This window comes from Coffea eugenioides, chromosome 10, assembly GCF_003713205.1.
Source record: "Coffea eugenioides isolate CCC68of chromosome 10, Ceug_1.0, whole genome shotgun sequence".
Classification (NCBI taxonomy): Eukaryota; Viridiplantae; Streptophyta; class Magnoliopsida; order Gentianales; family Rubiaceae; genus Coffea; species Coffea eugenioides.
Genome location: NC_040044.1, coordinates 8,881,058 through 8,892,817, shown reverse-complemented (window position 1 = coordinate 8,892,817; position 11,760 = coordinate 8,881,058). Strand labels below are relative to the sequence as shown.

The 11,760-nt window shown below is 35.2% G+C and overlaps 1 protein-coding gene and 1 pseudogene across 1 annotated transcript; both read left to right on the top strand.

The window, feature by feature from the left end:
• The first annotated feature begins 1,097 nt into the window (after window positions 1-1,097).
• LOC113750353 lies at window positions 1,098-1,852 on the top strand (annotated as a pseudogene).
• Window positions 1,853-4,690: 2,838 nt separating this feature from the next.
• LOC113749950 lies at window positions 4,691-7,491 on the top strand. The gene is made up of 5 exons (XM_027293838.1): window positions 4,691-5,096; window positions 5,444-5,637; window positions 5,748-5,781; window positions 6,327-6,946; window positions 7,064-7,491. The coding sequence occupies exons 1-5, from the start codon at window positions 4,763-4,765 to the stop codon at window positions 7,334-7,336; spliced, it is 1,455 nt and encodes a 484-aa protein (XP_027149639.1). The 5' UTR covers window positions 4,691-4,762; the 3' UTR covers window positions 7,337-7,491.
• Window positions 7,492-11,760: the final 4,269 nt, after the last annotated feature.

Below are 11,760 nucleotides of genomic sequence, written 5' to 3'. Positions count from 1 at the left end.
TATCGTGCCCGTTCACGGTTGAGAAGATTAATTAATCCAAAGTTAATCTCTTCTAATATTATATAACCCATACCCCACGTGAACAATTTGGAGAACAATTATTTTTTGGGTCAAATAGACTACGAGTTTTTTATGCAAATTCAAATTCGGACAACTACCAATTTCGCCATGCGAATAGGGAAGACAATTTCGTCGGTTCATGAGTTAGAAGTCTTATTGAAATAAACTATGTCATATCTTGTAAACGATGGTATTCATCTACTTCCTTTGATTAGTAGCTATCTTTAATTTAGTGGATAGGTCTGTATCACGTTTGAAACAATTAAGATTTAGACCATAAGAAGATTGAAAGAAAAGTCAGCTTAAGGGGATTACGATGGTCCTATTTGAAAGATTATACGACACAGTATGCCTAACTGAAAGAATTTCTTAGTTTAGTTAAAATTGATGTGAGATAATCAAAATGCATTCTAATTGCTTGCTGGAAAGGTGGTGAGGCCAGACAAGTTGTCTGCACACAAGATGGGACTTAGACAGCAGAATTGGAGCAAATGACGAGAGGTATGGTGGAGCCTTATCTGTAATGGCCGCAAAATTGTCCTACTATATATATAATTATCAGCAAACAGTAGGTGGCTTAGAGGGTGGAGGTTGATGGCTTAGAGGGTGGAGGTTGATGGCTTGATTTCTAAATGATTAACCAATTCCTTTGGAGGGCTTAGGGGTGGGGGCCGGGTGAGTCATCTCACCTTGAGAAATGCTATGTATTGTCCCATGAAAATGACAATTATTATTCATTAGTTTCTTTAGAAAATTAAACATTTTTTTAAAAAAACTTTATATAAACTTTAAAATTTCCATATACCACGGACAATGAAATGAGGATGAGCTAATTACTTAGTCATTCTACAAGTTGGTAAGCGCTTGACCCAGGAATTAAAGAAATCAAATGCAAAATTCTTAGGTCATGTTTCTTATTTAACCAAACAACATGTTTTAGGAAAATAAATTGCTCCCTAGATTTTTATTTTCCATTCCTAACTTTTCCCTACTTTTTTACTCAGACTACGAGGAATTTTACACAAACACAGGCCATCATGTTCCAAGACAAGAAAGTTGATCCGGATCTCATTGTGGTTGCATTTCGAGTGACGAATCCATTTGATGCAGATGATTAGCTCACGGATTTGGACTTTTCGTGGTATGATCTTCAAGGTGTAGCTAAGCTTAATGCTGGACCTGCAAAAGGAAAAGGGTTGGCCTAAGCAAATTTATCAAGGCTCTGGCACTAAAGAATATGCTTATATTATACAATAAGGGAAAAGTTAAGAAAATCATTGAGTGAAAATAGGAAAGCAAAGTTCATGGTCACTGGGCACAGCTTAGGAGCTGCATTGGCAATCTTATTCGTAGCTATACTAAGATTGCATGAAGAGTAATGGCTGTTGGATAGAATGGAAGGAATTTACAGTTTTGGGCAGCCTAGAGTTGGGGATGAGCAATTTGGGAATTTCACGAAGGAGTAAACCCTATTGTTTAAGCACTTTGGGGCTTGTCTATACTTCAACAGCTTGTACAAAGGGCAGGTATGCATATGTATATATTTTTCATTTTCAGCTCATATTATTTAGTATAAAATGTCTTTTGATTCACTGTTGGATTATTCTAACAATTTTCATATTTGTCGTCTCTTTCGTGAACTGAAAACCAGATTCTAGAGGAGGAACCAAACGAGAACTACTTTTCGCTGCTATGGGTTTTACCAAAGTTTTTGAACGCAGAGTATGAGTTGATAAGGAGTTTCATTATCCCTTTCGCTGCTATGGGTTCGGGATATTTTTCCGGGCTGTAGTTTTGATAATTCATGGATTATCAAACCATGGTCCTCAAGATTATGTTAATCTAACCCGATTGGGGACTTTATCTTCCTTAGCCTATTCTCCTCTGCTACGAGATTCAGAAAAAGATTGATGCTGCTGAAAAATATTCTAGATTATGTATCAAATTTGCCCAAAAAAATTCATTTTTGGTTATATCATTAGATTTCAGTCAATAATCTCCATTAACTTTCTGCAAGACACAAGAGGAGATTCAATTTCGACTCTCTATATTCACACAAACCAATGTCATTGGTCGATTGATATCAACTACAACACAATGCAAAATCAAACAGTGGTGTATTTCGAGGATACCGAGTTTAGAATATATATATATATATATATATATATATTATCTCTATTGTTTTACTCAATTGAAATCTGTGATAGTCAAGTCCTTACGCTTGTGATTAATCAAGCTTCCATCATAAGATTACTGCAGAAAAAAGAAAAGAAAAATTAATCAATCTTCCGTCATAAGACTGTACAGAAAAAGAAAAGGAAAAAAAAACTTCTTTCACAAGAATGGTAGCTAAAATGTTTTTTTTTTTTCCTTTTTTCTGCTTTTGATTTTAAAAAAGAAAAGTAACATAAACGAAATTTGTCTGGATTTAGAAGGGCTACAAGATATTAAGCCCACTAGCACGTCAATTGAATTAACAAATGAAGGAAATATGGGTACAAACTAAATGAACTACGCAAACGATTACGTTTCTCTTTGAGCACAAATCTGTTAATTACTTCCATTAGCAGATGAAATAAGAGAATCCAAGAAAAAGGGATACTGAAAAACTTAAACGTCAACTATATTTAACAAGACTTGACTTTTTTTTCTTTCTTTTTTTTTGAAACCTTTTTAGCATGTAAAAGTAGTTTACTTTATGAAAATCATTACTCTTCATGGGGGGGGGGGGGGGGGGTAAGTGCAGTTTTTTAATGCATTAAGAAAACTAACTGTATTTATCATGAACTCAAGAAAATTGGCAGCTGATGTTGGACTGGGGATTTACATCCGGATTGCTTGTGTGGTTGAGTTAATGTACATAAAATTTCTTGAGAAATTTTTTGCCCAAAAAATTTTGCCCAAGAAAGTTCGTGAAACCATACATTTCTTTTCCCCTTGTATGTAAAGCTTAGCAAGCAATTTCACCTAGCCCGAAATTTTTTTTTTTTTTTTTTAACTTAGCCCGAAGAATTGGGTGTTCAACAAGTATAAATGGTCAAGTTTATTCAAGGTTATTCAGCTATCTGTCATATCTTGGCCAAAGGCTCCATGAACTCAAGAAAATTCGCAGCTGATGTTGGAATGGGGATTACATCCGGATTGGCTGTGTGGTTGAGTTACTCTGCAGAAATTCTTTTTGTATTGCTGTGTATCTCAGGATGTGTATAATGATTCTTCTGATCATTAGAGATGATTGTTGATTTAATAGGGGAAGATTCCCTTTGTAAAGCTGATTTTCTCATGATTAATAAAAGTACAAATTTTGCCAAAAAATTTTTTCATTCAAGTTTGAAATTTTTTTTTTCTCATGATCGTTGATTTTCGCAATTTTGAATTTAGAAGAAAAAAGTTTATTCAAGTTTTTGATATTTTTCTACCTGTGAGATAAACAAGTCAAAGTTGGTCCTTTCCAAATAAGTACTATTTCAGTCAATACTTTAAAAAAAAAAAAAAAAAAGACCACCACTAGCGGATCATTCGCGCTTTGCCTATTCGAGGATAAGAACGGTAGGCTAAGCAGCCCCGAACCCAAAAAAAAAAGAAATATATATATATATATATTGTAGCAAAAGCCTGCTGACTAGTCGTTATCAGATTGTGGGTTATGCGCATGATCAAATGAGCGATAACGAAGAAACATCGTTTTGGCCGTAGCAAATTCTGACTTGTTCATATTGTTTTCAAGAAAATAAATTCCTTAGATTCCAAAGCTAATTTAATAGTTAAATATGCGAGTAATGAACGAGGCGGCAAGAGCTTGTGGTTGGATACAAGTAGACGACTCATTGAGAAGTATTGATGTGTTTTTTTTTTAATCAATAATAAATTGATCAATTGTATTTGGATCATAATTTAATTAATAGCTCCTTGAAAATTAAGTGCTTAATTAGGAAATTTTGTTGGTTTAGATTATCTAACAGATATCCAACGGACATTAGTTAAGAAAGATTTTTAGTTTTTAAATTTTTTTAAAAGTAAAATTAAATTTGGAAAGTATTTTAACGTAGGAGGGCATTAGTGTGAGTTGTATATCTATCTAATTGTTTATGCTTAATCCTGTTGTTTTATTGACTTCTTTATACCTATAGTTCGGCCGCCAAGCATTGGTCTTAGGGTTGAGGTTTATTTTTCTTCTTTACACTTTGAACAATCAGTTGACCAGGGTTGAGGTTTATTGTGACGATTTGTCTCCTCTTTGAACATGTCTTCTTCCCTATACCCCATTCTAAGCACTATTTTTCTTCAGTTACATTCCCCTTCTCCCCTTTTCATCTACATCATTTTTAACCCATCTTAGTTGCAAAGATAGACAATTCACATCATGCTGTGTCATTACTCATAACACTAATTTATCAATTAATGGTGCGTAATGATTTTTAATCAAATGCCAAACTTTTCCACAGTGGTCGTATATACTGCACGTGAGAACCATTAATTTGGGAATCTCATCTTTTTGACAAATTCAAACTGCGACGACGACTGCTAATGATCTTACCCGGCTATAAATACTTACATATGCAGGGCAATGGTTCTCATTCAAGAAAATACCACATTGTTTAACCATCTACCCTGCAATAGAAATTTTATCACATAGCTATAGTTTGAACTAGAAATCAGTTGATCCTTGAGACTTTGAGGTAACAACACATCTATCTACCCAATGAGTACCATTGCTTCTAAGCTAGATATGCCTTCCGAAGAAGATTTCTGTAAAGATTATTTGCTGCTCAATCCGAAAGAAGCTGGTTTTAGCGACCTCCTTCGCATCTTCTATTCAAGCGAATTATACAAAAGAGACTTCTTTGATGCCCCGGAGGCAGACAGCCTAAGGGGCCTCCGCCGCCGATGGGTAGTTTTTGTGTCTGTCGTGGCTCAAATGCTCCTCCTTCAGTTGAAAAAACCTTTGGCTGGCCTAGGATCTACTCTGGAGCTGTTGCTGAATTATCCGTCCAGCAATGGTGGCTTTGGCGGCCTTTTACTGCATTTTCTTACGGGTTTGTTTTAATTTCTGTTTTATTTATGTTGGATGTTCCATTAATTCATATCCATTACCTCGCCGGAAAATCATAGGCGTAAATTGATTGCTGCATGCATGCATGCAAAAGCATATTATTATGCAACACAGGGAAACTGGATTAGGCACTAGTTTTTGGTGTCAAATCATATTCTATTTGATATAGATCAATAAAATGTGGAAGGCAACTTTTGATTAGCTAGAGAAAAAAAATGATGATAACGGCCATTGAAATCTTGTATATGTTTCATGGAGATCGTTGTTTATTTCATGCAACGAGCCAAATAATATGGTAACTGAATGGCCTTGTGTATGCTTTAATTGCAGGAAATGTAGTAAAGCCAGAAAGGTCGGCTGCAAATTTTAGGTCGCTAGTTGCGAATGTGGACACGCGAGTGGATTTAGACGGAAGGATCAAAGCTAATGACGAGAGGTATGGTGCAGCCTTGTCTATAATGGCCGCTAAATTGGCCTATGAAAATGAAGCCTTCGCCAGAACTGTGGTCACAGATCACTGGCAGGTAATTTATGAGTATATAATTTCAGGACATGCAATGCAAGTTTCATGTTATATTGCTCGGAACAATTTTCAAGTCTTTTTTTTTTCTTTTTTCCAATTCTACTCTTGCAGATGGAATTCTTGGGCTCCTTCAACTTTTGGAATGGTCAGTGGCTCCGTTCTCCTCTTTATGTGAAATTTTACTCATTTCTTTTTCGTGTCAAAAGACAACCATTTCTTGCCACTCATTGTTGCTAACCATTTTGGTCTCCTAGTGTAGTGGAGATAATGCGTATAATTAAGTTGCAAATTAACATGAATGATGGCCCTACTTTAACATGTCAAAATGCACATTAACAAGTTTCCTGGTTACCGGAAAATACCACCTATATATTTTGTTTGATATAAGAAAAATGCAAAAGCTGACTATATATGAAGGAAACTAATGAATTTAGACAAGTTGGACTTCAATTTCTCTACTCAGTCTTTTGTTCCCTGAACTTGGAATTTTTTAGTGAAAGTTCCAAGGTTTTTCCTGGTTTTAAGCTGATGCATGCATTTACGTTTTCATGGAAAGCCAAAATATTCAGGACAATATTGTTAGTCAAGAGTTGAGAAATTATTGAAAGTAAACGAATAACTCTTTTAGCAAAGTAATGCAATTCTGAAGTTTGATTTACAATTGACAACTTGTCTACCCATTCCATTCAGATTATGAGGAATCATACACAACACAAGCCATCATTTTCGAAGACAAGATAACTAGTGCTGATTCTAACCTGATTGAGGTGGCATTTCGAGGGACACAACCGTTTGAAGCTGATGATTGGCGTACTGATTTGGATATTTCGTGGTATGATATCGAAGGTCTGGGTAAGATTCATGCTGGATTTATGAAAGCCTTAGGCTTACAAAAACGAAAGGGTTGGCCTAAGAAAATTGAGCAAGGCTCAGATGGAAAAGACTATGCCTATTACACAATAAGGGAAATTTTGAGAAATAAATTGAGGCAAAATCAGAATGCAAAATTCGTCGTAACTGGACACAGCTTAGGAGGGGCATTGGCAATTTTGTTTCCTGCCATACTGATTTTACATGAAGAAAATGAGCTGTTGGAAAGAATGGAAGGAGTGTACACTTTTGGGCAGCCTAGAGTTGGAGATGAGCAATTTGGGGAGTTTATGAAGGACAAGCTTAGATCGTATGATATAAACTATTGCAGATATGTCTACAACAATGATATAGTCCCAAGAGTACCGTTTGATGACAAAACCCTCATGTTCAAGCACTTTGGCCTTTGTTTATACTTCAACAGCCGCTACCGAGGGCAGGTAAAAAAAACTTTATTCCTTTCTTTATCTATTCCCCAGTTTTTTCTCCTTGTATTATTTTATGGGAGTGTTCTTATAAATTCTTTTTCTCTTATTTTGGAACTAAAACCGAAACAGATTCTAGAGGAAGAACCAAACAAGAACTACTTTTCACTGCTGTCGGTTATACCCAAGCATTTGAATGCCGTTTACGAGCTGATTAGGAGCTTCATTATCCCTTTCACGAGAGGAATGGAGTATAGAGAAGGATTGCCTGTGATCTTTTCTAGGTTGCTAGGATTGGTCATTCCTGGATTACCAGATCATGGTCCCCAGGACTATGATAACGCCACCAGATTGGGGACCTTACCCTTCTGGGATCCTCCGTTGAAAGGCCTGAAACAAGAATGACATATATGTTAGCAAACAAAAGCAAGCATAGAAGTATTTATTTATTTATTTATTTATTAGTTTTATTGGAGTTAGATTTTTAGTAGTTGTGTGATTTAGGAATTTGTGTTTTGTTAAATAATTTCTTATGTAAGTGATTTCTTTCCTAACAAGTTTGGTAGAGTATAAATAAGCCATTGTTTAGTATGTTTTGTAGAAAGATTTTAAAAGAGTTTCTCAAGTTTTCTATTGTGGTGTAACTTTTTCTAGTGTTTGAGATTTCAATAATATTGTAAGTTGATTATTTTCGTTTTGCCAACATATATTTCAAGTGATTGTTTTATCCCTTCAATTCTGTAACTCTACACGCATTGATTATTATTATTAGAGCCCTAAAATTTTGGTTTGTACAATAGGTACACAAAATGATATAGAAGAATCATACACCAAAACCAAAGATTGCTACTTTTATGACAAAGCCATAATGATGAAAATAGGATTCGCTTTTTGGCTTCCTTAACTTTGCAATAAAGTAGTCATAATGGTTATTTTGGGGATCATTAGATTTTTTTTCCCATTTATTTTAGAGGAACGTCTAAGGCAGTCAAGCAAGCTGCTGCTCTTCTCATCAAGCATACGTTTTCGTATTTCTACCTTTCTCTAGAAAACATGTTTTGACAAAGACCACTTTATCATGATTTAGCCTACTTACAATTAGGATTTAGGCGGAGACACCTGCTGAGAGGTTAACCATTAGCTCTATACGTCACGTTGGTAAACTAGTCCTAAAAGTCCCAGTCTAAGCCAATACCAGTTTGGACACTCAAATTTAAAAAAAAAAAAAAAAAAAGGCCTTCATTATGATGATGATGCTATTTCCTCACCATAGATTTTGGTTTGTAAGTTGATCCAAAATGACAATGTCTGATGCCAATTCTTTCACGAGAATTTGCTTTTATGTTGGTCCATAGTGTTGCTAAGGTATTGCGACTGTCTTGTACGTACCCATTGTCAGACTATTAATTTTCCGAATTTTTTTGTTTCGATAATATTCTAAGTAATTAGCCTAGAAATGTTCAATTGAGATTCACTTGTTTGAGTTATCCAGATTGAATTATTTGACTGCAACACTTGGCTATGAAACGTGGATATGATGAACTTAACTATTGGATATTGATCCAATAGAAATGTTCAATTGAGCATCATCATCATAATGAAGTTCTTTTTTAAGTTAATTTGAGTGTCCAAACTGGTATTGGCTTAGACTGGGACTTTTAGGACGAGTTTACTAACGTGACGTATAGAGCTAGTTCCCTTTAAGCCATCGCGGGAAGTGAGATAGTGAGCAAGGTAGAGACGGCTGCTGAGACTGTGACCAAGGAAGATGTGCTTAGATTTCTGAGAAGCAGAAAAAATATGGACGGTGGAAAGATTTAATCATTTTGTGCTTTTCTGGTATATTAATTTATATTACTTTATATAGCTTTATGTTAATGTTCTCTTTCGTAGTTGATTTGGAAAGTTTTGGTTTGAATCTTCGCTGCACTGGATTCATAACCCTGTGATCTTAGTTTCTCGTACTAAATTATATTGTAGCCGATGCTTTTCAAACATGGTTTTAAAAATTACAGATTGGAAGCTAATTGTCAGCTCTGACATTGTAGTAATCTTTCCCTCCTACACTTTTCAGTACCAAAAAAAAAAGAAAACAAAATAGAACTCTTCACTTCCTAGGCTATATATATGTATGTATGTATGTATCACATAAATCTTGTGCATTATTAGTGTGGTGAATAAAATTAAAAATTTTCAAAATCTTCTTTAGACCAGCTACTCGATAGTCAACAAATTAGGTTAGATCAATCCGAACTCGACCTGTCCACTCAATTCAGAAAATTCAAACCACACAAATCTCTAAGCATCTAGCTTTGGAGAAATATGGGCTCAGCCCTGATTAAGCCGGCCTACCAATCATTTTAGTTATAAGTATTCAAACCTTATTTTTGTATAAGTTTTTAAGAGTAATAAAATAGTGTGCTAATATTTGTATTACTTTTTAGGGAGTTTCATATCCGCGGTGAAATTTAGGGCTTCTTGTATTTGCAACAAATTCTTAATGAATGCTAGTATAATTAGAAATCTGATGGTTTAACTTAGAAGTTATGCTGTGTTATGAAAGTTTAAAAACAATGACAATAATAAGAATAACAAACTATTTTGGACTTTATTAGTTAGTACTATTATTGATGGAAACTGTATGATAAGAGAATGTATTGATAATATTTAATTTGACATGATCACTAATTTTTTTTTTTTTCAATTAAGAGTCCCTTCTGAATTCTTCCGAATCTGCTAGCAGCCAAAATGGTAGAATTATAAACGATCGGCAAAAGGATAAAGCTGAGTCAACCAATCAGCCTAAACTATACAGAGCTGCAATGGAAGGGAATTGGAAAGACGCTAAAGCCATCTTTGATATTGACAGAAAGGCCAAGACAAGAAAAATCTCCAACCTTGGCATGACTGCCCTTCATGTGGCGGCGAGCTGTGGCCAGTCAGAGTTTGTGGTGGAAATGGTCAAGAAACTAACTAAGAAGCAGCTTGAAGACAGAGACACACATGGCTGCACTGCTCTTCATCACGTGGCCTTAGCTGCAATTGTGGGGGCTGCCAAAGCAATGGTGGAGAAGAACTCAGATTTGCCTCACCATGGGGACCCCTATAACCATTTGCTTCTAAATGGCGACATCCCTCAGACGGCAAGAAAATGGTGAGGACAAACCGACAAAGAACCTTGTTATCCCTTCACGGGTTATCCATCTGCTGATCTCATTGTGGCAATCATTTCTTCGGGGTCCTATGGTAAGCCCATATAGGATAAATTCCATTCCATCGAACATTTTCTTTACTTTTCTTTAGATCTTTAAAAACTTTTTTTTAAAGTCTATATATAAGTACAATTTACTGAACAAATTAAATAATAAATAAAGGAGCAACAACAGGACATGAAGCTTATGAAATCAACGCAAAATGCTAGTAAGAAGCTAATGTGAGGGACAAAGACGTAAATTCATGGACAAATTTCTTAAAAAGTTTCAAATTTGAAGAGGGAAAAAACGTAAATTTCTAAAACTTGGGTTTTGGGGTGGTTGCCCCCTATATCCCCACTTCCTTCCTTGCCTCGGAAATAATAAGGACCTTTTGCAAAACTTGATACCTAAATTAAGTTCTTGTAAACCAACTTTGCAAATGGTGATAGGTTTCTCTTGCAGATACAGCTTTGCGTAAGCTCAAGAGATATCCTGCATTAGCTCTTGAAACAAATAATGAAAGTACTTCTCAAGAAGAAAAAAAAAAAGATAAACTCGTTTACAGCCTCATCCTGAGATTTTTCTGGTTTGTATATGATATATTCTAGAAATTTTTTTTCTTTATTTAACTTTGACAAACAAATATCTACTTGAATCTGCATTTATTTAAAGTAATTAGACATTCTGTTTCAAATGCAATAAGTATTTCGAAAACGGAAAAAATAATTACCTTTGCCTCTCTAGATTCCGAGGTCATGGCAACATCCATTTTTCAATTTAGCAAATGTCTAAATGCGAAGTGGAAAATCAATACCTTACTGATATCTTGCTACTAATTAACAACTCTTCTTTAATGGAGCAAAGTTATGGACTTTAGGTCTAATTTTATTTTTCTGTGCTTGAAAACTATTATTAATTGGGTTATTATCACTTTAACCCCTTAAACTATATTACTACTATTAGTTTACCCCATTAACGTTATTTTTTAGTCACTTTACCCTATAAGTAATTCAATTCAACATGTTAAGAAATTTTGGATAAAAATACTCTTTTATTTTAGGGAAAAGAGTCCCAATGGCCTTCTAACTCTTTCCCAAATAAAGTTTTAGCCCTCCAACAATTAATGTTAAAGTTTTGGCCCTTGATCTAATAAAATAGTATATTCGTGGCCCTTCTGTCAAATTCATCAGTTAAAATTGACGGAAAACATCATCTCGTGAGACGCACGACCAAATATCAAGGGCATTATAGTCTCTAAGCAAAAAAAAAGTAAAAACACTTTCATCTGATTTTTTCTCCAACAATTTCCAGGGAATAATGGACGAGAGCACGAAATATTCATCACCAAAATTTGCAGCTTCCAAGAAAAATCTTGGGTTTTCGGAGGAGATACTGCTGGATGGATGTCTGACGATAATGGATTCTGGAGGAGGGAGGGGGCTTGACAATCCCATTGTTGTTTGACCCTTTACTCACTGTGCTCTGCTCTAAAGGATTTTTATAACAAAGGGAATATTGGGGGGATATATGGGAATGGGAATTAAAAGGGAGGATCCGGTGAAGGGGACTCAACGGAAAAAGGCGTCGATAGAGAAGTCAGCATCAGAGTTGACAGAGACAAGGACACAATAGTAG

Coding starts and splice junctions, on each gene's coding strand:
- LOC113749950 (XM_027293838.1), top strand. CDS start 4,763: ATGAGTACCATTGCTTCTAAGCTAGATATGCCTTCCGAAGAAGATTTC. Junction 5,782..6,326: donor CTCCTTCAACTTTTGGAATG/GTCAGTGGCTCC, acceptor CATTCCATTCAG/ATTATGAGGAATCATACACA. Junction 6,947..7,063: donor ACAGCCGCTACCGAGGGCAG/GTAAAAAAAACT, acceptor AAACCGAAACAG/ATTCTAGAGGAAGAACCAAA.